The sequence below is a fragment of the Fukomys damarensis genome, unplaced genomic scaffold (assembly GCF_012274545.1).
Source record: "Fukomys damarensis isolate Sample0158 unplaced genomic scaffold, DMR_v1.0_HiC HiC_scaffold_8, whole genome shotgun sequence".
Lineage (NCBI taxonomy): Eukaryota > Metazoa > Chordata > Mammalia > Rodentia > Bathyergidae > Fukomys > Fukomys damarensis.
Window position 1 is genome coordinate 20,651,240 of NW_022900920.1, and position 25,437 is coordinate 20,676,676.

General features: G+C 41.0%; 2 protein-coding genes and 1 pseudogene across 2 annotated transcripts in view; all 3 read right to left on the reverse strand.

Moving 5' to 3' along the window:
* Window positions 1-8,096, reverse strand: part of LOC104869360 (pancreatic lipase-related protein 2) — a 34,559-nt gene extending 26,463 nt beyond the window's left edge. Inside the window, exon 1 of the mRNA XM_033761398.1 lies at window positions 8,021-8,096. The gene's annotated coding sequence lies outside the window, so the exon portion shown is untranslated. The remainder of the gene's footprint in view (window positions 1-8,020) is intronic.
* Window positions 187-22,371, reverse strand: LOC104869428 (annotated as a pseudogene).
* An 83-nt stretch (window positions 22,372-22,454) lies between these two features.
* Window positions 22,455-25,034, reverse strand: LOC117283224 (pancreatic triacylglycerol lipase-like). Its single transcript, XM_033761401.1, has 3 exons — window positions 24,911-25,034; window positions 23,602-23,706; window positions 22,455-22,530 (listed from the first exon to the last, which is right to left on the reverse strand). Exons 1-3 carry the CDS (start codon window positions 24,999-25,001, stop codon window positions 22,463-22,465), a joined length of 264 nt encoding a protein of 87 aa, XP_033617292.1. The 5' UTR covers window positions 25,002-25,034; the 3' UTR covers window positions 22,455-22,462.
* Window positions 25,035-25,437: the final 403 nt, after the last annotated feature.

Here is a 25,437-nt window from a genome sequence, read left to right on the forward strand (position 1 = left end):
TGGGGGGAGAGATTCTGCTGAGGTCCCTAAGCATTTATTCTTTCCTTCTGCTGTGAGTCATCAGGCCCTCAGAGAAAGGGACGAGACTGAGCACACGGACCAGGAAAGCTGGGGCAAAGTGGTACATGATAGAAGCCACTGACTAGAGATGTAGAAGTGCTCGGGACACCGTTAAACATTCAGTTCCTAAACGTCAGCACAGGTAGCGGCTGATGTCTGAGATAGACACAGTGAACAGATAGACTCAGAAGTGGATTTTATTGGTGTTGAGTGGTCATACTGTGCCTGGAGTTTCACAGGGCATGAGGGTGAGCGCACATCTTCTCTCACAGCATCTTCACTACAGAAGTCGGGTGACCTAGGAAAGCCGCAGTGGCCTGAGTTGTCCAGCAGAGGTTAATCTGACTGACAGTTCTGAAGGAACGGGCAAGCACTGGGGCCATGGAGAACTGGTGCCTTACTTAGGCTTCCAGGCTGAGGGCCCACCTGGGTCCAGGACAGTGTCTGCTCGTGCTTCAGAGTGACCCCTGTTGCCAGGCCCTCTGTGTGACAGAACTACGGCTCGTGAAGCAGCAGTGACCCTGCCTTCTCTCATTCCTGTGAGCCTATGGTAGGCTCAGTGCATACGGCTGACTTACTCTTCTTTAGGTTTCTCTTGGGACCCAGCTGAATGAAATACAGAGCTCTTCGTAGTGACAGCAACTTTGCTAAATGATCCCCTTGTATGCACTCCATCCTCACCACACGCATGTGAGGTCTTTATTAGCCCTACCTCATGGCAGAGGAAACTGAGGCAGAGAGAATTGTCAGTTAGTAAGAGGAAGAAAGGAGGTGCAAATACAGGTCCAACTGCTACCACAGTCCAAACTGTTTGTGGTCGGGTCACACATCAAATCTACTTTGACCTTGTCTTTCAGGTCTGGAGTCAGGGGGCCCTGGCTTTTCCCCAGGTGTCCTAAGCCTCTGCCAGCTTCTGTCTATGAAACAGTCATGTTCCTTGACGCTATCTTTGTTTGCAGACAAGGGCTCCTTCGGATGATCCCTGAGAATCTATGACAATAATTCAACTTCCCATGGCAATAAACATAACCCATTTAAAGTTAACCCCCAAACAACGCAGACATAAACAGCTGTTGTTGTGGTTTTTCAGGAACGTGGGCTTCTCTCCTGACCCTACCATCTTTGAGTGCTGAGGCTTCCTCCAGTCTTCACCCTTCTACTTCTTCTTTTGAATTAGTTTGTTTTTTCTGAGAAGCCTAACCTGGCATTTGTCCTGTGCCCTGCACCCTGCCTCCTGCCACCAGGCGGTCTGGCCTCCTCCATCCCACACATCCCTGTGCCTGCTGCTGCTGCTCTTGTCCTTCTTGCCCCTCCGTTCATGACTCCCCAGCCTCCAGGGCTCCTCCTTTGGACACTCTGCTCTGCCCCTGGCCAGTCTCTTTGGGCTCCTCAGGGTGACTTCTTTATCCTGTCATGTGACCTTGCTATGCCTCTCATTCTTTTTTCTCAACAGCTGAAACTTCTGGCCAGCAGACTCTGTGTTTATATCCCCTACTGTTTGTCAGACAGAGGATAGGGACTTAATTAAGTCCCTTACAAAGGTACAATTACAGTGGATGCTGAAGAAGTTCCTGGGGAAATAAGGGATGGGAGGACTACATTTTTCTTTTGTTCTTGTATCACTGGAAATAATTCTGATTAGCAGCTTCCCAGGTAGCACTCAAAACCCCAGGAAGGTGACTAGAACATCTGAGGGGGAGTTGAGAAGAGGCTGGACCAAACAAATAGATTTTCTTTAACTTAGCAATTGCTATTTTTAAAAATGTTGTTGGTCATTTCCATAATGACAAAATATCCGAATGATTTGAATAACTGAGATTTTAAAAAAAAATTTCCAGGCTAGTTTGTGATCTGTAAAGCTGGTTTTGGCTTTCCTGAATTTAAAAAAATTAACATCTGATATCCTGCTTGTGCTAAAATATATTCTCAGTGGAGAGGATAGGCAGGGGTGGCTACCCTCAGCTACTGGAGGGTTTGGATGGCAGCTGAAGGGCCCAGGCCTCAGAGGTGGCTTTGACTATGTCTATTTCATTTCTGGAGAGTTCAGAAAGTCCGGACCTTTCCTCAGAAACCTGGAAGGTGCCATGCTCTGGCTTCTTTGGCCACCTGCTTCTTACCTGTAAGAACTTTTCTGAGATCTGTCATATAAGGGTACAAGATCCCAATGAAGAATGTAACTATACTGTATACTTAAAAGGTACCAAATAAACTCTATAAGATTAAAAAGAAGAACTTTCCTGAGAACACCTCTCATTTTCAAGAGTCTCATGATGCTCCCTTCTTCTTATGCAGTTTTGGCCACAGAGTCCCAGGATCCAGGTCCAGGGAGTTGCCTCCTGGACCCCTGGGAGCTGACATTACAGCATGTCCTTGTGTAAGTCCCAGCAGAGGAGACCCTGGTTGTACCCGCAGCTTGCTCGGGGCTCTCCATTGGCCAAGGGGACTTCTCTGTGCTGCCCTTTAGCCATAGGGACTCCTGGTTCCACTGACCACCAGCCTGGACCAGCCTCAATGTCCTTCCATGTCAGAGGGACAGGGGGGACATCAGAAGGCCATTCAGTTCGATGACACATGTTAGCCTCCACGCCACTTCGCCAACCCTCCCTCCTCACCTGGGAGAGTGACATTCCCAGGCGCCTGAGCTTGGTGGTCCTGCCTAATTCCTAAACTTCAAGACCACCAGTGTCTGAACTCCCAGATCCCCTTCCCACAAAGCCACACAAGAAATGCCCTGCTGGTAGACTTGGGGTCGAACTTTGATCTGTAGCCCTCTGGTCACTACCCATAGTCCCTTCCAGATGCCTCCTTTCTCTGCTCAAACCCTATTCCTTGAGCCCATAGAGGCCATGGGGCAGGATGACAATCCCACAAATATCACTACTTCAGTGCTCTCTTGTCCTATGCCAAATTTTCTACCTTTTCTTGAAACTGATTTATTTTTCTTTCCTCTACTCAGAAATGTCACTGGTCTCTCCTTTTCAAAATGTAGTCACTCTCTAGCTCACTCTTACAAACTTTTACCCTTCAGAAATGACTTCTGCATTTCTATTTGTCCTTCAGCATTAGAATGCCAGTAAAGTACACATAGAGGAAAACTGTTTGCTGTCAGCTATTTGTTTGCCAGGAAGAAGGAACCAGGGATAGGTATATGTTCTTGGCTTAACTGACTTTCTGGAGTGAGTTTCCACTACAGGCACGGATCTCTGCATACACCCTGAGACACAACCAGCAAAGGTACTTACACCTTCTACTCCTCTCCCTTTTGTACCATGATCTTGGCTGCACCTGCTTTGGGGAAAATTGGGTTTACTATATCATTATTCCACAGAAACTTGACTTTCTCAACTGTCTCAACATCAAGCTCCCCATCAACCTCCTTGGAGAGGGAAGAGCCTGGTGTGATGATCCCCCTGGAAACAAAGAAGTGGAAATAGCTTTGGTCATGCAAGTTCATCTAATGAGGACTGAGGCCAGGAGGATTGCCGAGTCCTGCCTGGGTAATGTAGTAGACTCTTTCAAAATAAAACTTGTTAAAAAGGGCTAGGGATATATCTCAGTGTGAAGGTCCAGGGTCAATCCTCAGAACTGTAAAGAATAAGCAACAAAACAAAACAAAGCAAGAGTCTTCTTCCAATTTAATCCTCAAATAAAAGAAATGGAAAAGACAGCTGTATGCCTATTACTTAAGGATTTGTTATGGGTTAAACAGTAAATGCCTCCTAAGGCTCATTGGCTGGCTTCCCAATGAAGGTAGCAATGTAGCAATGCCCCAGTGTCAGGGTGAGGCTTGTTCTCATCATAGCTGCATGGATCAGTAAGGGACAGGGCCTAGCTGGTGGAAGTGGATCTCTGGGGCTTGCCTTTGAAGGGTACATCCTGTCCCCTGCCCCTTCCTCTCTGTCTGTTCTCTTAAGCTCTCTCTGCTTCCTGGCTGCCCTAAGGCGGGCAGCTGTGCTCCACCACTCCCTTCCAACAGGATATTTCTGCCTTGGAGCCAGCGGACCACAGACTGAAGCCTTTGAAATTATGAGCGAACCTAGGCCTTTCCTCCCTTAGGTTGTCTCATTGACAGGAACCTGTCTAATACAGGACTGCTTTTCAAACTCAAAGTGATTTCTCCTCAAAAAATTCTTATAGAAATTTATACAATTTTTTCACATCATTTTATTTTTTTTCTGGAAGATTTATTCATATAGTAACAAATTAGTGACTTAACATGTGTTATTGTGCTAGTAAGAAAACAGGATATTCAGCTAAATGGATGCACATTGAGACCATACTCTTAAGTGAAATGAACAGGACACACTTGAGTAAAAATTCCAAATAGTTTCTCTGGTGTGAAAAACTGAAAGTGTAAATAAGGTTCAAATGATATAATTGATAAGTGTGAAATAGGAAGAAAATGGCTAAAGGGGAAGTGGGAAGGGGAGGGGGAAGGAAATAAGGGGAAAGAAAAAAGGTGAAAAAAGGAAAAAAATGGAAGCAAAGTCTTTGTAAATTGGGAAGGGTGAAGGGGGTGAAGGGAGGGCAGGGGTATGGGAAAAAAACAAGAACCAAGATACATCATGTGAAGTTACAAGATCCCAATGACGAATGTAACTGTATTGTTTCCTTTAAATGTACCAATAAACTTAATGAAAAAAAAAGAAAACAGGATATCTGGGGTACATTAGATTTTTTAAAATATGATGTTCTGAGACAGATCTAAATGGTTGAGTTTAGATTACAGGAAATAAGTTATTGGTAAAGTTTTGAAATGAACTTTAGTATGTAAATAATTAAAACCCATTAATGATGAGTTAAGTACATGCTTTGAAAACCATGTATATTATAATATGAGATGTGCACTAAAGTAGGAATCACCTAAAGATATTATACTGTCGAGTGCTTCCTGTATCTCCAAACAGAGCAACTTTGACCTGACCAGTGATCATTCTTCTGGATAGTGTGATGCAAACTCCTTATCTCCAGCCTGCACAGCACACAGAAGAGTTCAGTCTCTCCATGCACAAAGTGGGTGATCCAAATCCAGAATTCCTGTCCTTGTCCCTCACATGGAGGCATTATAGTAGGAGAAACTCTACTTATTAATTCACACCTTGAATTCATTCTGAAGGGGGAAGAGCAGCCCACTCTGTACCTGAACTGCCGGCTAAGAGGCCCACAGCCACCATGGCCATTTACATTTAAATTTAAATGAAATAAAACGAGAACTTTATCCCCTCCAGTTCACTAGTCACATTCCCAGTACTAAACTGCCATGCAGCCGAGGGGTTTCCGGAAGTGACGGGCAGAAGGTGCCCGTGGCTGCAGAAATCTGTGTGGGACAGCTCTGCTGCAGAGGGCAGTGCTGTGAGCCAAGGAGCAGAGTACCCTGCCCAGACTGTCTCCTCTCTGCATCCCCAGTGCCCCAGGAAGGTTCCAGCACAGAGCAGGTGCCCAGGCCATTGTCATCTATGTGGGTACCCAGACTGCTGTCCCGCACCCAAACACATACATGTGAACTACACACAGAGTCACACCTTCACACACACAGAAATTATTGCACACACTCAGTACACACACAGTCACACGGAAACACCTATGCACACACTCGCACATGCGCACACACATACGTGCCCAACTGCACTTTTGCCTAACTCCTTCTTAGCTTTCATATCCTCAGAGACACTGTCCCTGTTCCTCGCTCTGGTCAGGGTCAGGTCCCCTGTTTCATAATATGGAGGCAGTAACTGCCAAGCCCTCTACACTTGTAGTTGCTCAGTTTCCTTTTCTGCTGAATTATAAATTTTATGAGTAGAGTATCTTTTTCACCCCTGCATCTCCAGGGTCTAGCAGCCCAAGTCTATGCCTCAAAAATAAATCTGGGTTGAGGAATAAATACATAGTTTTTGAGTGCCTACTTTGTTGTTAAAATATGGAGAAGTATTTCATGCATCACTACGTTGGTAGATGGATGGATTAACCAACATCTTCTTATGAAAAAGTTTTATGTATCTTTATATATCTATCCATATATATATATATTTACATGATGGAAAGGTTCTGCATCTCGATAGCGGAGGTAATTACACATCTGTTCATTTGTCAAAACTCATAGAACTATACACCAAAAAGGATGAATTTGCTATATATAAATTATACCTAAATAAACTTGACTTTAAAAGCCTTTTGAGACATGTATTATTTTTATATATCTGTATAAATAAACACACACTCTTTGTTTTGCTGGCCAGCACCCAGTGGAACTGTCAGAGGCAAATGGTCATAAAGTACCACATACAGCCTTATTTCTACCCTGTGTCTTAGTCATTCTCCAAGGTTTGGAGAGAAATCACCATTCCCCCTACCTACTACCCCGCCCACCTCAGTGATGCATAGACAGGAAGGGAAGGCAGAGAGATGGGCTCCTTGGGTTGCAGTCCCAGAAAGATCTAGTATGAAATGAGTTTGCTAAATAAAGAAGCAGATGTCAACAAAGTCTTAAAGGGAAGGAACAATGAACTGCAGAGTGGTAAGAATCCAGGGTAAATGGTCACAAAGCCTGGCCAATCGCCATAATCCTGTTAATCATACCATTCCCTTCCTCTCATTTCATGGCATAGAAATAAAATGGAAGAAAGTGTAAGTTGTTTCTAAATCCTCAGCTGAGTCTTAAATGGGAGAGGGTGGATAGATGTGTCCTTTTCTACGATGATCAATATGTGTCCACAAACACTTCAGGTTAGAGGCAAGCCTTGCATTTGTAACAGAAACTGTATTTTCTTTACTTGGGAAAGTAAGTGGTCAAAATAAAACTTACATGAAAAATTCTTGGCATCTCCTGTGTTCAAGAAGAATTTCTTTTGGGGCTAGGGATTTAGCTCAGTGGTTCGGGCACCTGTCTCGTAAGAGCAAGGTCCTGAGTTCGATACCCGGTACCAAAAAAAAAGAAAGAAAGAAGAATTTCTTCTGCTTTTCACCTGTCCTACCTGCAAACTTGTCAGCATAGTGACCCATCTGTGGGCACCCTTGGTCTGGAGAGAACCACTTGTTCTAGTGAGAGGGGACTGAGAGAGATATAAAGCAATCCTGTCTTCTTGAAACCAGTATACTCGAAGGAGCCAACCCTCAATTTTTCTACAGCCCTGGCTTCCTCATTTGGAACAGAAAAGGGGTTGGAGCACATGAACTCTAAATTGCCTTCAACTCCCAGCCGTGATTCACACACACTAGAATGCTGTAAGGAGCGTTCAAATGTACTGATGCCTTCAGCCCAGATTAAGTCAATCATACTGTCCACTTAGTGATGCACTGGTCAGTGATTAGCAACCAGTTCTCTGGGACCAAAGGCCTTGATTCTAGTGTTTAAGCTTCTGTGGTATAAATGCTTCCTCCTGAAGTATTTAAAGCTACAAACATGCTGTCCTGGATGCGAGGTTGACAAGTGAGGTTGACAAGTGAGCTTCACACTGGCGCCAGCCCTCTCTTCCATCTCTTCCTTCAACATCCCAGCAAACAGACCTCAGGACCGTCTTCCTAAGTTTTTCTCACCTCCACTCCACAGGAGATGCCAATGATTCTAGACCAAATGAGTCACATGAGAGAGGAAAACTCTGGGAAATTAAAGAGCACATCTACACCCACGTGATGAATGTCTGCTACGTCACAGTAGAATCTGACTTACAGAACAGCAGATCTTAGAAAGAACAGGAGTACACATTTCTGGCAAGGCCAGAGCATGCACAGAAAAACGTGTGAGAAAAATACCCATCATCCAGAGAGAGGGAGAGGCAAAAGGTGAAAGCTTAACCACTGGGATCAAGGCTTTTTACACCAAAAAATGTGTTCCACAAGAACACATTTTGGTGCTTTCTCGCTATGTGTTTTACATTGCTTATCACAGCACCGAAATCCCAGACACAGAAGGACCACTATACAGTGGTTGGCCCCCATGGTACCCGGATGGACAATTGCTTACAGACTCAAAGTCCTTGTAGGAAGTGCAGGGATATGTAGCGAACCCATGGGGGTTGAGGACGCTGTCCAAGTAATACTTGTAGCTTCTCAGATGGTTGCAGGCCACGAAGTCCTGGGTTCCTAGGGAAAATAAAGGAAGAAATCTGCACAGGCCATGGGGGATGGCTGTGACAGCTGCTATGCTATTGCCTCCAAGAGGGCTGAGTCCAAAGTGGAATTGCATTTTTAAAAATTTAAGATAAATTCAAAATCCAGTCGCAATAATAACAATGAACATACGGAGGGTGCTCTGTATGTGCCATAAATGTTTTGGTCCCTTTAGATGCATTGGCCATGGAGTCCTCCTTTCCTGGGAGGTGGGTACCATATTATCCCTATGTAGGATTAGCTACAGATAGCATCCTCTCATGCACAATTTACAGCAAGCGAGTGGAGCCCATCTGAGGAACATTCTCCTGTTATCTTGTTCCTCACAACATTCTTTGGTTCTTCACAACTCATGTTCAAGTGACAAACATTACCACACACCTTCCAGACCTGGCCTGAACTTACGTGTCCATTACTGATGGAGAGTTTGGGCTACTCTTACCCCTGCAAACCCTCACAAGGATGGAAAAGGTAAAATGCAAACATTATCATCCTTAATATTTGCTTGGAGGGCACCTAAGATATTTTGAGCAAATCCAGTAAAAACCTGTACACATTAGGTTTGATTAGACCACTGTGGATTTTAGCTTGTAGGATGCTATATTACAGTTTTGGCTGGAGATTACACTGGGTTAGTGTTCTTTTTTTTTTTTTTATGCCAGGGCTTTGACACTGAGCTAAACCCTTACCTCCATTTTTATTTTTTTAATTTTAGGACAGTGTCTTGCGATGTTGCCTAGGTTGGGCTCAAACTTGTGACCTTCCTACCTCAGTCTCCCAGAGTGCTGTCTTTGTCTCTGTGACCTCATTAGATATTCAGTCAGAGCTGTATCTGAAGGATGTGCTTTATTCCTAGGCATACTTCATCAGGGGCAACTGGATAGTCTCTACCCAAAGTCTTACAGTGATTGCTCCTCATTTCTGTTCAGTGTAATGCAAATGGCTTTACCATGACAGCCACTGGGAATATTCTCATACTGGCTATGGAATTGAAGCTGATTATATACATTTGAGCCATATTACTAATTTTTAAGGGGAAGTCTGCAGAAAAACTCTCTTAGGTAGAGGAAAAATATTTATTCTTATGGTATTTCTTTTCTCTGTTGGATAGCTACCAGTTGATTTTGGGGGCTATAGTTCGAGGCAATAACTTTGCAATTCTTTGTTGCATATATATCCTAGCATGCACAGGACAATATTTTAAGCAAATAGAAAATTCATAGAGCTAAGATATAAATAAATAAGTATGCAACTGTATTTTTCAGAAATAAGGTCCAGAAAGGAGAACTGTATAATCTTAAAGGGAAGTGTGTGTTTTCAGTATTAACATTTGCTATGGCAAATGCTGCTCACCTGGGAAAGGGATGTCTTCCCTGACACTATGGCTTTGCCTTACCAGATGCCATCTAGGTTCACCATCTGTGACAAGGCATTCTTATTACATCCGGGCATGTCCTGTCTTCCATTGGGTAAGAAGTCAAGATGACCCATCAGTTGGTTTGTTCCCAAACCTGAAGTGTTTGCAATAGCAATGAGGATTTTGCAGTGTAGGCCTCTCCTGGATAAAGCACAGTCTCACCTGATCACAGTTGGAGCACGGTGGGGCTCACCCAAGAATGGGATCAAGGGAGCTTGATGTCTAATGACATCAACAAAGTCAGCATCTGCAGGATCAAGTCAAACCTCTTCAGGAGTGCCTTCAAAACTGGCTTCTAAAGGATCCAGCCCTAAAAGCGATGGCCAGCAATGGAGAACAATAGGCCTTTTGGGTTGCTGTCCAAAGGACATAGGTGTACATTTGCTCTGGTCATGCATTACCCAACTTAAAGGGTGCCATGCCTTGGAATGGTCAGTGCCATGATCCTGGATATTGAATATGGAGTCACAAAGTCTCAGTGTTGCTTGTTACAAGAGCATGCTGGTAGCATGGACGGAGGAGGGGAAGATGAGCAAAGAGCTTTAAATTTTATTTGAGCAAGGATTTCTTTCCTTATTAGTCTTTCATTTACTTTGATTTCTTCTTCAACAGTCACATTTCTCTTTTTCTCATCATAGTGAAGAATGCAGATTCTTAGGCTAGGTCATTTGGCTCCTAATATCTATTCATCTATTTTTTGAATAAACTGCCTGATCTTGAGCAAGACGTTTTAAAAAAAAAAATCTTCCTGTGCCTCAGTTTCCCCATTTTACATTTTACAAAGGGAGCAAATAATATCTATTTTATAAAGTTGTTATAGATAGAAGAAGTTAATATGTAGTATTTAGCACAGTGCCTGGCATTAGTCATGGCTGTTTAAGTAAAATATTATTTATTAGTATTTCCTTTTGACCATATTTCCTTCTTGGCAGAGGTCTTGGATTTCTTAATACTTTTTAGAAGGTTTGGTCAGAGCAGCTAAAAAGTTATGAACTAGCATAGTAATTTACTGATAATAAAAGGCAGATTTCTTATATAGGCAGAGTTGCTTGAGCCAAAGGGTAGGTCTGGGAGTGGAGGGGGGTGAAGGAAGGGCAGGGGAATGGGGAAAAAATAAGAACCAAGATGTATCTGTAAAGGTACAAGATCCCAATGATGAATGTAACTGTATTGTTCACGTAAAATGTAACAATAAACTTAATGAAAGAAATAAAGAGAGCAGGTCTGAATCTCATTCGGTTCCACCACTGACTAGTATGGTAGCTAATATGTGTGATCACATACACAGAAATACTGACAGTATTGTTTTATTTTTTTGAGACAGAGTCTCACTATGTAATTCAGGCTGGCCTTGAACTTCTTTGTGGCTCAGCCTGACCTGGGACTCATGGTGATCCTCCTGTCACAGTCTCCTAAGTGCTGCGATTATAGGTATGTGCCACCTCCCGACAGTTCCCCCCCCTCAGGACTTTTATTTTTAAAGCAGTCTCACAGAACCTCTTAAAAACCTGGAGAATTTAGGATATCAACTGTGTCAATAAGATGCTTATTAATGCTGGGACAAGAATAGCAAGAGCTGAAGGCCCAGAAAACCACCACCACATATAGATAGAATGATATTTGAGGTTTGTGACTTTTTTCTTGTTGACATCATCACTGGTGTCATTATTAGTGTGGAAGGCAGGCTGATGTTGTTAATGTGGGTGTAAATTCTTGGGTGACAGAAAAATAGATTGAATCAGTGTACACAGAAAGAAAGGGGGTGTATTGTGCGTGCGTGTGTGTGTGTGTGTGTGTGTGCCCAAGCACACATGTGCACAGATGTCCACTGTACACCTGTGCTGCCGTGTGGTATGTGCTGCAGCTGTGTGCACAACTACGTGTTGTGTGGCATCCTAACCAGCAGGCTCCGTATTCCATGCAGTCCTTGCACTTTCTATTCTACTTGTTCTCCATATTTCAGATAAGTGGTTACAGGAACACATCTCATACTCTCAGGAATATAAGGCAGTTTTGGGTGAAAAGAGGATAATCCCTCCTTTGCAGAAATACAAAGGACACACACGGAAAATACAAGCAGAAAACACCAAGTCTTAATTTAACCAGAAGTAAGACAGTGGAAGTATTTGTTCATATAGCTAATGCTGCTGCTTCTAGATCCAGATGTGATCCACAAATATAGAAAAAGATTTCTTATTATCAGGCTCATGTGTTGTGATCACAGCATGAGGCAGGGACAAGCAAGGGAAGTGACCGCAGCCGGCAGGATAGCTGCAGGGGCCAGAGCCGGCTCCTACCTCATGTGTGTCTGTCACCCAGCTCTACTCTCCCTTGGCTATGAAGCTGTGGATGATGAACCGGGTCTTCCTGGTTGTTTGAAAAATGGATGCTTCAACTGTTGATGGATCAGAGAGATGGAGAATCTGTGAAAGTTCAGTGCTGCATAATTTTGTGACCTGGCCCACAAGCCCATCTCTTCCCCTTCACCAGGCCTTTCCTAGCTTAGGAAAAAGCCATCTCTTACATGAAGCCCCCAGACTCCCTCTTCCTGCTCCATCTCCTGGGTCCGGGCCGTGGCTCACAGGCTTACCTTTCCAATAGGTCTTGTTAGACAGTAATTCCTTTGCCCAGGCCAGAACCACGCAGCCAGCTGCAAGTTCCAGCACTGTGAACCATTCACTCATTCCAGCCAACACTTGCAGAACACCTAATCTGTCCAAGTCTGGCAAGGCCAGGGGGGCAGCTGGAGGGTTGGGACGGGCAGGGTGTGGTGGAGGAAGCACGGCAGGGATAAGGAAATCATAGTCTGTGGTGGCCTAGCCCGATGGACAGAATCTCACCTGAAGGTGTTTGGGTTTTCATTACTGTAGAGCTAGAAGCAGGTGTCAATCTTCTCAGGGCTCCAGGGGAGAATATTTAGGGGCCTGACTGTAGTCCCAGCCCAGGGCTCAGTGTCAGAAAAGCATCCAGGATCACCATAGCAGATTTCTTTCCCTAATGACAAAGGATAGATCATGTCAAGGATTATCTCCTGAGGTTGGCTCCCTCTTCCTGCCCTAGAAAAATCTGAAGACAATGGATACACCACATCTCCTCCTCTTCTTGCCCTTAGTGCTCAGGGATTAGCCTGGACCAGTCCCATGGAATTCCACCAAGATGCTAATGGTGCTTTCACTTAGAACTGGCATCAAAACATAAGTGTTCTGAGATCCCCACAAGCTCTTCTGATACCCTGATTTGACTAATGTGTTCATGGGTATTCATGAGGCAGTACGTAAACCAAGGCAGGTGTTTAATACTTTCCCTAGAAAATTCTGGCCTCAGTTCTTCTAGAAAATGAAAGCATGGGGTGGTTGGCACCAGCCCTTTAAAGCAAGTTTCATTTAACTCTGCCAGGCTGTATCCGTCCTACCTGCCTTTGCCTCCTGGGAGCTGGAACTGTGTGGAGCTCCCCGAAGACCTGTGATGGCTTAGCATTTCCTTTAGACGGTGCCAACAGCTTGGATCACGTTCTTCTTGGAAGCAGGTCTGGTGGTTCTTACCTTGGGCTGCACCCAGCAGGAAAAGCATGATCGTCCAGAAGAGCAGCGTCTACAATAAATTCCAACATTTTCAACCTTCCAGAGAGATACCAGTGAGCAGTCTCTCAAACTCTGGAGGGCTCGCCCTGCCTCTGCTTCTCAGCTAGTGGCAAACAGAATATAGAAGTGGCTTACCCTGTCTGAGCATTCAGGCACTCCTTTCCACCGGGTCCCCCAAGATGTTTTTTTATATTCTAGCCTTATCATTTTGACACTATTTTTAGAAAGTGGTGAGTGATGATAGCACATGTTATGTGTACTTGATATTTTAATCTGTGCAAATATACAAAACAAGATTAGTAATGATGGGTAAGTCTTCCCACAAGTCTCGGAAGATGAAAGAATGCTTGATTGAAAGGGGGAGAAAGGTCACTAACTTTGCACATATGAACGCCTGCAAGTACTTGGGAGCTCAGTGAGCTCTACTTCTTTGTTTTCTGTTTCATCATCAGATAGTTTACACACCTCTATAAGGACACAGCTGCATACCTAATAATAGGAGGTCACTGTTTTCATTCATGTCTGATGGAAATGTCCCTAATTAGCTGAAAGTAAAGGAAAACATCTATCAAGATGATCTCTCAGCTGGGTGCTGTAGGACACACCTATAATCCCAGCTACCTTGGAGGTTGAGGAAGGAGAATTACAAGTTCAAGGCCAGTTTGAGTAACTTAGTGAGCCCTTTTCTGAAAATAAAAAATGAGAAGAGCTAAGGATGCAGCTCAATGGTAGAGTGCCCCTGGGTTCCGTTCCAGTACCACCAAAACAAAAGCCAAAAACAACTCCCCATCTCTTTGCCCCCTGCTGGTGCAATAGCGACACCTGGGGACCTGAGCTTGGAGATAAACAGTACTCAGAAGCTCTCATAACAGCCTTTCTCATAGTCAGCCCATTACTACCTTTCAGTTTTCTATTACTATGCAGTGAAACAATGCTAAGCATAATGGTTTAAAACAACAACAATGGTTACAGTACCTCACTATAATTTGAATGGTTGGGTTCAGGAGCCCCTAAAGTACACATCAGCCTTCCAGGACACATCCATTGGGTGTCCCAGATCTTCCCAAGGCTGCACACCTGCCAGACAGACTAGGCTCCAAGGGCATCGTGATTTACTTGCAGATCAGCACACCTGTGAGCAGCTGGCCAATTCACAAGAGAGATAAAGCCTTTCCTGGGCAAACATATGGGTCCCCCTCAAGTGAAATGTGAAATGCGCCTCAAGCTTAAATTTCACAAAACTGAGTAACTAAATCCTGGGGTGCAGGCCTCAGGGCCTCCTGCTGAGAACATGAAAAGGCCTTCCCTGGAGCCATACAGAATAGTGGGCCAGCAGCCTCTGAGGCCTCCAAAGTACAATGGGAGGTCCAGGCACTTTATGTGCACTACTTAATTTAAAATTGACAGCAACCACACCAGGTAGGCTCTGTCATCGGCTTTCCTTTACAGATGTAGAAACTGAGGCAAAAAAGAGAGAGACAAATTGCCTACAGCAGGGTTTCCTAACCCCAGGGCTGCATGGGTCCATGGCTTGTTAGGATCTAGGCCACAGAGCAGGAGGTGAGTGAGGGCCAGGGAGCACAATTTCCTCTATATTACCACTGCTCCTCATCCCTTGAATTAACACCCGAGCTCCGCCTCCTGCCGGATCAGCAGCAGCATTAGATCCTCGTGGAAGCAGGGACCGAACTGTGAACTGCGCGCGTGAGGGATCTGGGTGTGCAGTTTGCCCTCCTTATGAGAATCTAGTGCCTACTGACCTGAGGTGGAGCTGAGCCAGAGTTTCAAGTGCTAGGGGTGACTGCAAATATATATTAGCATTAGCAGAGAAGTCTGACTGCACGGACACCATAATAAACCAGTTACATATGAAACTTTTTTGTCATCAGACTCCTGCATGACATTTCTTTCTTCATTACCTTCTAGGGGTTCCTTTATTATTCTTTTGGTTAGAGTTTCACAAAAGTGACTCCATTTCGAGTCTGGCAACTTTCACAAAATGAACATCTTTCTTAACAGAAGGCTTTTTAACAGTTGTATTTTTAAAAAGAAATTACTTTAAACTCCTTTGTTCCATCTTATTACTTCTCAGTAAATTTGCAGGTAACATTTTTATTGATTTTTATATTCATTATCATTATAATTTAATGTTATATGGTAGTTTCATGAGCTATTCACAGTATTTAGTTATAAACATTGTCATCACATGTTGAGCATTGTGCTGCTAGTGTCTCCACAGAAATATAGAATTGTGAAACTGTCATCTGTCTACTGATGATGCCAAAGCTCCTATGTCTAATCCAGATCCCTAGCCTCAATTTCATACCATACATCCACAGGTCTACCTCACGAGGCCAATTTGATGTCTCTGAGATGTGACATAATTAAAGCTGACCTACTGGATTCCCTTCCAACCTTTTTTCTCTCAAAGCATTCCCTATTCAGTCAGCGATAATTCCATATTTCTAGTTGTGAGGATGACCCAGACCCGTCACTCCTCATTTTCGGTAAATATTCATTCCTCCTTCACAAGGTGCATGCAAATCAGGAATGCCGGCCTGATCCCTATTCAAGGGTGAGTTCTAGACCTGTGGATTTAGCTCAGTGGTTCTGGTGCCTCCTTCACAAAAGCAAGGACCCAAGTTCCATCTTGGTACTAAAAAAAAAAGGGAAAGGATGAGTTCTAGTTGACCTAAGCCAGTCATCACATTTTACTTTTCTTGTCACATGCCGCCAGTTAAATGGAATCTCAGATTTTTGTCAAGAAAGATGGGAATGTGAAAAAAGATATTTGGTACCCAGCTGTGGTAGATGAATATTCCTCAAGTGGGAAGCGAGTCACCTTTGATATAAAAGCATCACCATAGCCAACAGAGCATGGAAAGAGAAAGTGGCTCTTAAGAGGCCATTGAGCTGCAGTCAAAAATATCTGAAGATTCCTAACGTCTGGACTTTTCAATCATGTGAATCAATATATTTCCTTGTTCTTGAAGCTATTTTAAGTTGAAGCTTTTGATTTATGCAAGAGAAAGCATCCTAGTTGATACAGGTTGATAATCCTTAGAACAAGTCTTCACATTTGATCAATCTGAATATATTTTGATGAAGCATGGAATGAACAGTCTTTTCAACGTCTGTTATTTTAACACAGTTAGGTCTATGTCTCTTTGTCTCCAGTGACCTTCCGCCGATGTGCTCTTAGCACCTCACTGAAGTATAGATATCCCCTTCTCTTGTAGGGTATCCTTGTTTAGACATGGCTTAAAGTCACATGTTTGACCCTAATATAATTATTTATGCTTTCTGTTTGTGGGATGAGTGTTTTTAAAATACTGATTTCCTTTACTACCACGTGACAGGCACATGCAAGTGTAAACCCCTTGTACTTACAAATGGGACACAGAGAAGTGAACCTACAATTTCCATTTGGAGAGATGTGTTTAGACAGGGGGAAATTGTGGGTGCAGTGGGAGTGCAATCTTAAGAAGAGTGGGTAATAGAGGAGAGGCAAGCCTTTCCAGCTGATGCCTTATGTACACGACTATTTAAGAAACAATAGGAGTTAAATAGATAGAAATACAAGGAAAGAACATTTTAGGAAGAGAAAGCATTTGTACAAATATCCAGCAGCTTCTGAACTCAAGGACCTTTGTGGGGCCGGGGCAAAAATATGGAATTCCAGAAGGAATGTGCAGAGAGTCAAGGCTGGAGAAAGCCAGACCAAGAGAGACCTGGCTGGGCTCCCTAGTGAATATGGATTCTATCCTGGGCGTGTGTGTGTGTGTGTGTGTGTGTGTGTGTGTGTGTGTGTGTGATCTCTGGGGAGATGCTTGATTTGTATTTTAGGAAGATCGAATAGGTAATCCATGTTTCTCTTCAGATGGTATTAATCTTTCATCTTTCACAAGGATCAAGTAGACTGGAGAGAGGCAAGGGGTCTGGGGAAATTAGACTACAAAGCATCATGTGTGTTAATCCTGATGTTTCTGATTAGGATGAGGCACAGAATTTAAAATTATGTGAAAAGTGGTAAAGGTTGGTACTTTTCTCATAGTTCTAGCAAGAAAGGATCACACTGGGCCCAGAAATCTGCCTTAAGTGATCAGAATGATATTGACATTATCGGTAGACATGGCAGTGTCATGTAAGTATTAGTCCCAAGCTCACATGCCACAAAACATATAGCAAAATTCAGCAGTCTTTGTGGTTCTTCACATGAGTTGCAGAGTTTGTATTTTAATCACCATATCTGAAAGTTTAGTCAGAAGCGATGGACATTCATGACAAAGACAGAATGTTTTGCCTCACCACTACGTTTTATTAGCAGTAAGATCCAGTGGTCACGTGACACCCAGCTCCTAACACAGGCTGAGGGTGAGCAGAGCATCCTCTCTCACAGTGTCTGAACTACAGAAGTTAAACCTGTGGAGAGAAAACAACAAAGGTCACTTCCTTCTGGGTCCCAGCTGGACTGTTAGACATGACAGTAACCGCCCTCCTCTCTGTTTCAAAAATCAGATGCACTTCATGCCCAAACTGAACACTGACTGAGAGAAGATGTACTCTTTATAAAAAACTGAATTCTCTTTTCCAAGTTTGTTTCACAGTGGTTCAAAAAGCAGAGAGACAAGTGGCCAGTAGACTGCCCCGGGGTCAGGAAGAACTCTTTTGTCATGTCCACAAAGCAGCTGCTAACACTTGGCACAAGTCAGCCAGTACAACCAAGAAGGGCAGAGTCAACAGTGTGATAAGATCTGCCTTGCATCGAACTCAAAGGTCCTAATGTTTGCTAGACATTCCTACTTTAATTCAATAATTGAACCGAAAATAACTAATTTTGTCATTTGACTAAACAATACTTAAATCATTTTGGAGCTAATTTTCTCTAATAAAATATATGTAAAGTGTCTGGCCCTGGAAAGTTGTTCAGAAGATGCTTTTTCTTCTTCATTATCTTCATTTTCCTTCCTGTGGTTTGATGGCAGGCAGCTTTACAAATGTCACATTAAAGTGCTAAAAACTAATGTTAGTAAAGAACACAAGAAATGAACGGTACGTAATACTTATATGTGAACAATACGTATACACTGAATTTGTCTTGTGATACTTAAGGACTTGTTGGAGTCCTACTGTCTCTATTTGAATTCTGGCACTGAATCTGCATGGTTTTCTGTGGGTTAACGATGGTGTCTATCTCACAGGGTATGCATTTCTATTAAGCATTAGCTGACCCAGAATGCACTACTCATTTAAATTAATATTTTTTCCTCTTTCTTACTCTCACACATTCCTCTGAAATCATCAAAAAATCAAAGTAGTAAAGACTACCATTGACTCCCAAATTTTCTTTCTGACTCTTGGTAATTCCTCTTTCCTATCTTTTCCCATTTTCCCTTCCCTCAGGTAACATGCTGCCTATTTCCTATAGAGTACTGTAATTTGAATTGTCTAAAACTTCTTATGAATGAATCAAAGGTGTGCACACAGTTTTGTTTAGCTTCTTTCATTCAGTATAATTGTTTTGAGATTCATCCACGTTGTTGCACATAATACGAGTTCGTTTCTTACCACTATAGGAAAGTATTCAATTGCATGGATAGACCACAGATTGGGTTGTCTTCCATTTTGACTATTATAATAAAGCTATTGTGGGTATTTATGCACAAATCTTTGGGCAAACATAGGCTTTTTTTCTCTTAGGTACATGCCAGTCTTACTTTAGTATTTCCAAGACCTCCAGTGGGTGCCTAAATCTGTACATAGTACTGAATCTCATGTATACTTCTTTTTTCCTGTACATACCTATCTTTGATAAAATTTAATTTATAAATTAACCACAGTAAGAGATTAATAATAAAAGAAAAATAAATAAAATCTCCAGCAGAATTCTTCTGGTGCCCTGGGACGTTAAATAAAATAAGACCTGGAGCCCAAGACCTTAATACATTGACAATCAATCCAATAACCAAGAAAGTGACAAATGCATCAGAAGTATATGCAGCAAAGGGATAATTCTTGTCCAAACAACAATGGAATGGGACAGTGTGAGATTTCATTGTTATTCAGAAAAATATGTAATTTAAAATTCACAAATTATTTATATCTGGAATTTTCTATTGGAAAATTTCCATGTGGAAATTTCCATCATCATTGACTGTGAGAAACAAGAAGTGAGGACACCGAACCAGAGAGAGGTACAGTTGAAACAAAGGTAGGTGTATGTTTGGCAGGTTAAGAAATTGCCAAATTGTTTTCCAAAATGGATGTATCATTTTATTTTAAATTCTCATTATAGTACAATGCTTGGTAGTGTCAATCTATTCCATGTTAGGCATTTAGATAGGTTTATGGTGATATCTCATTGTGTTTTTAATTTACATTTTCCTAATGACCTAGCATACCTTTTTTTTTTTGTCTTTTCAATTTGTGAAATCTATTTTATAATAATGGATTTCAAATAGGAAAAATACAATTGGATACTAATTTTTAAAAAACCAATATGACAATAATTATGTTTCAACTCTTTAAATGTAATATGATTGTCAATACACTTAGGTCTAAGTTTGTTGTGTTTCAGTTTTTCTTTTTGCCCCCTTGACTTTGCTCATTTTTACTTCTTTTTACGCTACATTTTAAATTATTTTTTGTTCCATTTTATCATCTGGTTAATTGGTTGGGTATAATTCTTTCTGCTATTATTTTAGTAGTTGCTTTAGAATTGGTAGCACATATTTTTAATTTATTTCATCCTAACTTCAAGTGATAGTATACCAATTCATGTTTGATATAAGAACATTTTAATAGTATATCTCCATTTCTCCTTTCTTCTCCTTTGTGGCATTGTTATCATTTATCTAATAACATAAAACACTCTTAAGTGTTGTCATTATTTTTCAACAGTAAATTATCTTAAAGAAAATTAAATAATAGTTAAGAATATTATGCATTTGCAATGTAATCATTATTTTTTGTGTTCTTGGATTCCTTCTCACGCGAAAGATTTTCCTATGCCTGAAGTTCATCCTTTAACATTTCTTGAAGTGTTGACTAGTTAATCATAAAAATCTTTCATTGTGGGTATGTCTAAAAAGTCTTTGCTTCATTTTTGCCTTTGAAAATTTGTGAGTATAAATTCTAGGTTAAGAATGTTTTCTTTTAATATTTTAAAGATACTGTTCTTCTGGCTTTTTATATGAAATATGCTCTATATTTACCTTTATTTTCCTGTATGTGATATGTCTTTTTTCTTCTGGGTACCTTTAAGATTTCCTCTTTATAACCAGTTTTCAGTAATTTGATTTAGATGCATTTAGTGTTGTTTTCTTCATGTTCTTGTGACTTTTTATTCATTGTTTTATAATTTTCACCAAATTTGATAGTTGAAGAACTATTATTTCTTCAAATATATTCTTCCGTCCTTCCTCTTTTGGGGTCTTCAAAGACAAGTACATTAACATTCTTGAATGTTCTCACCAAGCCACTGATGTTCTTTGCATTAAATTTTTTCTTACTCTGTTTCATTTTTTAATGCATTCTATCATAACTTCAACTTCACTACTTTCTGATCTGAAATGCTGTTAGTCATATTCAGTTTATTTTTTATGTGAGACATTGTACTTTATAATCTCTAGAAGTTCAAGTTGATATTTTTAAATACATGTAATACTTCTTCTGACCTTTTTGAATAACTGGAAAAGATGTTTAATAACTGCTTTAATGTCCTTGACTACTATTATGATATTTGTGCCAATTCTGGCTGGGTACCAATTCATTGATTATCTTCCCCATTATGGATTATGTTGTCCTGCTATTTGCCTAGCTGAGAATCCATGAATTAACAGCAGATACAGTAGATTTAATCTTGTTAGTTACCAGATAATTTTGTATCTCTATGAATACTATTAAGCTTCGTTCTGAAACACAGCTATTTGGAAACAGTTTGATTATTTCATAGTCTTCTAAATCTAGACTAATCATTTCCCATTGAGAAACAAAACATGCCTAAATACCATACCCAATCTCTCTTGCATTATAAGCTTTTCCAGTCTGGTTGATGGAAAATAGCACTGTTCTCAGCCCTGCCAGAGCACTGGGAACTGTTCTCCAATCCTTCCAAGTGGCTGTTTCCCTGGCCATGGCTACTTTGCTTACATATGTGTGCTGATCAGCACTGTGCTGTCTATTCACAGGGTCTTTCCAGAACTCTAGGCCTTTGCCTCTGAGCTCTCTGCTAAGCTGTGTTATGAAGCCATCTGCCTCAGATTCTTTGATTCTTAACTCTGTCACCTCAATTTACAGAGCACTGGCATATCCTGGCATATACTTGCCTGAATATCTCTGCCTGTGTCACACCCTGGAAATTCTCTTAAACCAGTAAGCTGGGGCAATGTTAAAGCTCTACCTTATTTGATTTTCTCTCTAGCATCATTGTTCTTTATGGCTTAAAGTTCAGTAACTTGAAAACTGTTGTGTTGCATAGTTTGTCTGAATTTTTGGTTGTTTCAGTTTAGAAGGTAAAGGTGTTATCTTTTACTCGATCTTTTCTAGGAGCAAAAGTTTCTTCATTGGGTTTTTGTGAGGATGAGATGTATTGATGATAGAAAAAGCTCTTTGCCTAAGAATTTAGCTACATACTCAAAAATTCTTGATCTAATGTTGATTAGTATGATTACCATCAGTTCCTTTTTCTGGTAGTTCAACTTGGTAAGCATCCTTTGGCTCACACAAATTCTAGTTGTGGTTAGAACCAAGGATTGATCTCCTGGGTCCTTGTTTTCATCAAGAAGACTTATAATACAGAACGGCTTATTTTTGTCCACGATAGGTGAACTTAACTCCTGACAATTTAAGTGGCAATTTAGTGGACCCATGAATTTTTGGAATATAAGCACATTAATTACGCACCTAGCAAAAACCTTACTTAGCAAATGAAACATCCTTTTTACCTTAGGATCATGAAGCCAGTTTTCCATTTTAACCCTCAATTTGTATCAGATCATGCAGCACTTTTTAGCAATAAATCTATCAAAAATTTTCTTAAAGTGATGTACTTTCTTCTAAAGACAAAGAATGAATTAGGAATCAGCTGTGGCTGGGGCATAATGAACTGTCATAGGAGGTTTAACTTAAAGGAGAATTTTAATGGGGATATAATTTAAACATGACTTGATCTTTCTCATGCCTTTGATTTTTACTACTTACACTCATCCGTCATTTCTAGTCACTGTGATCCTAGATGCTCCCACTTTGGGTAGGGTTGGGTTGATCACATTGTTATACCAAAGAAATTTAACCTTCTCTATGTCCCCGACGTCCACGTCAGAATCAAGGTCATTAGTATGAGTCTTTCCTGGTTGGAGAGAGCCCCTGGGAAGTTAAGACATTAAAAAAAATGCATGAACAAATACCAATATATACACAAATTAACACGCAGGTAAATATATATGTACATATACACACATATACATTTCCCAAACCAGTTTATGATACATCTCTAACTAAATGCATACATATATGTTAACTCAGTGGTAGGTTTGCCCTCGATGATTCTTTTACTTTAAAGTCATCATAAGTTTAATAAAGCTACAAATATGTTTTGGCCACAATCTTCTCATCAACATGTCACCTTTTCAGTTTTTTAAAGAGAATAATTACGATGTATAGCTCAGATGCTAGGCATTCAAGTTGTTTGGGTTGGGATCCAAAATGTCTCTTAAAAACCTTACTGTGTTGAAAGCCTGGTTACCACATGATGGAGTTCAGGGAACCGAATGGATGGTGAGGGGTCTAAACTCATCAAATGGATTAAATCCTTGATGAATTTATAGCTCAATGAACGTCCTGGAAGATGGGGCTTAGTCGCACAAGGTGGTCACTGGGAGCACCGCTTTGAAGGTTATAACTTTTTCTAAGTAGCTTTCTGGGTCTCCACCCTTCCCTTCTCTATCTGCTTCTTTTTTTTTTTCCTGATTGAGTTTATTGGTACATTTTAGGTATATAATGCAGCTCTATCTGCTTCTTGACTGCCATGAGGTGAACAACTTTCCATCACCACAGCCTTTTCCTGTGATGTTCTTTCTCACCACAAGGTAAAAGTAATGGAGACAGTTAACAATGTACTGAAACCTCTGAAATTATGAGCCCAAATACACCTTTCTTCCTTTAAATTGTTTTTCTGAGGCATTTGGTCATAGTGATGAAAAGCTGACTAACACAGTAAACATTAATGGTTTTCTCAGGAAATACGGACAAAATTTAGAGCTAGACTTCTGAAATTTATCAAGATGTAAAAGTGCAGAAAGTTTTTCCTTTTTATTATGTGACAGTACTACTCCTCTGCATGTTAATGAATAAACAAACTCTTCTGCCAGTATCATACATCACACATGGACAGTGTTCAAACACTGAAATACGTAAAATCATATTTTACTCACTTACAAATTTCATATTGCTTAGAGTTCCCTCCATTTCCAAACAAAGAAATGAGCACGTGTTCTGTAATGGACTTTCCAGACAGCGTGACGGCTACCTGATACCTCCACCCTGCGCAGTGGAAAAAGTTTGCAAAATGTCAATATGTAGAGAAAACCAGCTAATTTAGATCCCGCTACTAGAGAATTTTGGATAGTTTATATATGTTGTTAGTAATTCTCCTAATGAAATAGTCTTAGTCATTTCTTTATCTAAGGGTTCAGGGGACTGGTGTTGGAGACTGGGGGATGTACAGAATGTTTCCAAAATTAGTGGGCAGTTTTTCAAGCTAAGGGCCTACATGATATGTGTTGCTTAAAAATTTTTAACCTATTTGTTACTGAATGGTTTAAGAGTTTTATGTTAAGAGTAGTGGAAAAAGTGTGACATTTTAATCAGTTTGTTTTATTTTCATTGTCCATCAAATTTTAGAGTTCTATGATTTTTTTTGGTCTAAATAGTCTTTATTTATTTTTTTAAATCCTATAACTTTCTACTGCCCTTGGAACTGTACTAATACAGGTAATCAAAAGAAAATTCCTGCTGGGTGCCATGGTACATGCCTGAGCAACTTAGGGAGACCCTTTCTCAGAATAAAAAGGGCTCAGTGATAGAGCACCCCTGAGTTTCATTCCTAGTCTCTCTCTCTCTCTCTCTCTCTCTCTCACACACACACACACACACACACACATGTTCTTCCTTGGTACCTGTCAATAGTCAACTACCATGGTTTTCATTTACTAGTAGCTTGGTCGAATTGAGCATGGGATAAAGTTAGTCTTCAGTTTTTACAATTTTTGCAATTCCATCCAAGTTGTTTACTCAGGAAGGAAATTTAGAACCTGTTCTCATGCCTCACCATTCCCACACCCTTTAGTTCCCATGACTCATAGAAGCTACCATCCTAAATATTTCTTGAATCCTTCAGCATTTTTTTATTCCGACTACCTCTGTCATCTTTTTCTGGCATTAGTTTTCCAACTCTATAAAGCCACAGGATTCTGTTTAGCAAAACTTCTAACCTCATACAAAAGAGTTGGAGCAGAAGAAGCCTTCTGAATTCTACACTAGAATCAAAGGTGAAGAGATTTTTTTTTGTCTCATTAATAATTCAGGCCTCAAATTCTGTTCTCTTATTCCAAGTAGACATTAAACATGGCACTGGACATTTTTCACATTGGGGAGGGGTGTCGAGGGCTTTAATTTCATACATTATCAGTGAACATGATAAAACACCCAATACTTAGAATTTAAGGTAAATAAAGTAGAAACTTACGAGCAAAATTACTGGCATTGCCAGTATTTAAATAAAATTTCCGGCCCACTCCACTAATTTTTCCAGAGAATTGATCAGCATAGTCACCCATCTGGGGACATCCTCCACTTGCACAGGGGAAGCACTTATTCTAGTGAGAACAAACAACAAATGAGAGTATCTTCCTTTTGATTGTGGATCATCTTTCCTACATATTGTTACGACCCAAGTATTCTAAAGACTATTCTGTTCTGATTGTAATGGGGACTGCAGCAGTGGTTCAGCAAAGGATAGCAATGCATCTCATTATTTACAAGGATAAATCAGCAATTTCACTGTTAGATAATACAATGCTATATAAACTACAAAGCGGAAGAATTTAGATTCATGTATTTATTTTTCCCCTGTGCCTATGTTGCACCATCTGCCCTAACACATTTATTTCCCTGTGGGGTGGTTAGATTTTTTAAATGTATGTATTTATCTGGTTTTGATAGGACTTGAATCCAGGGTCATAGGAGTGAAAGGCAAGCACTCTAGCACTGGGC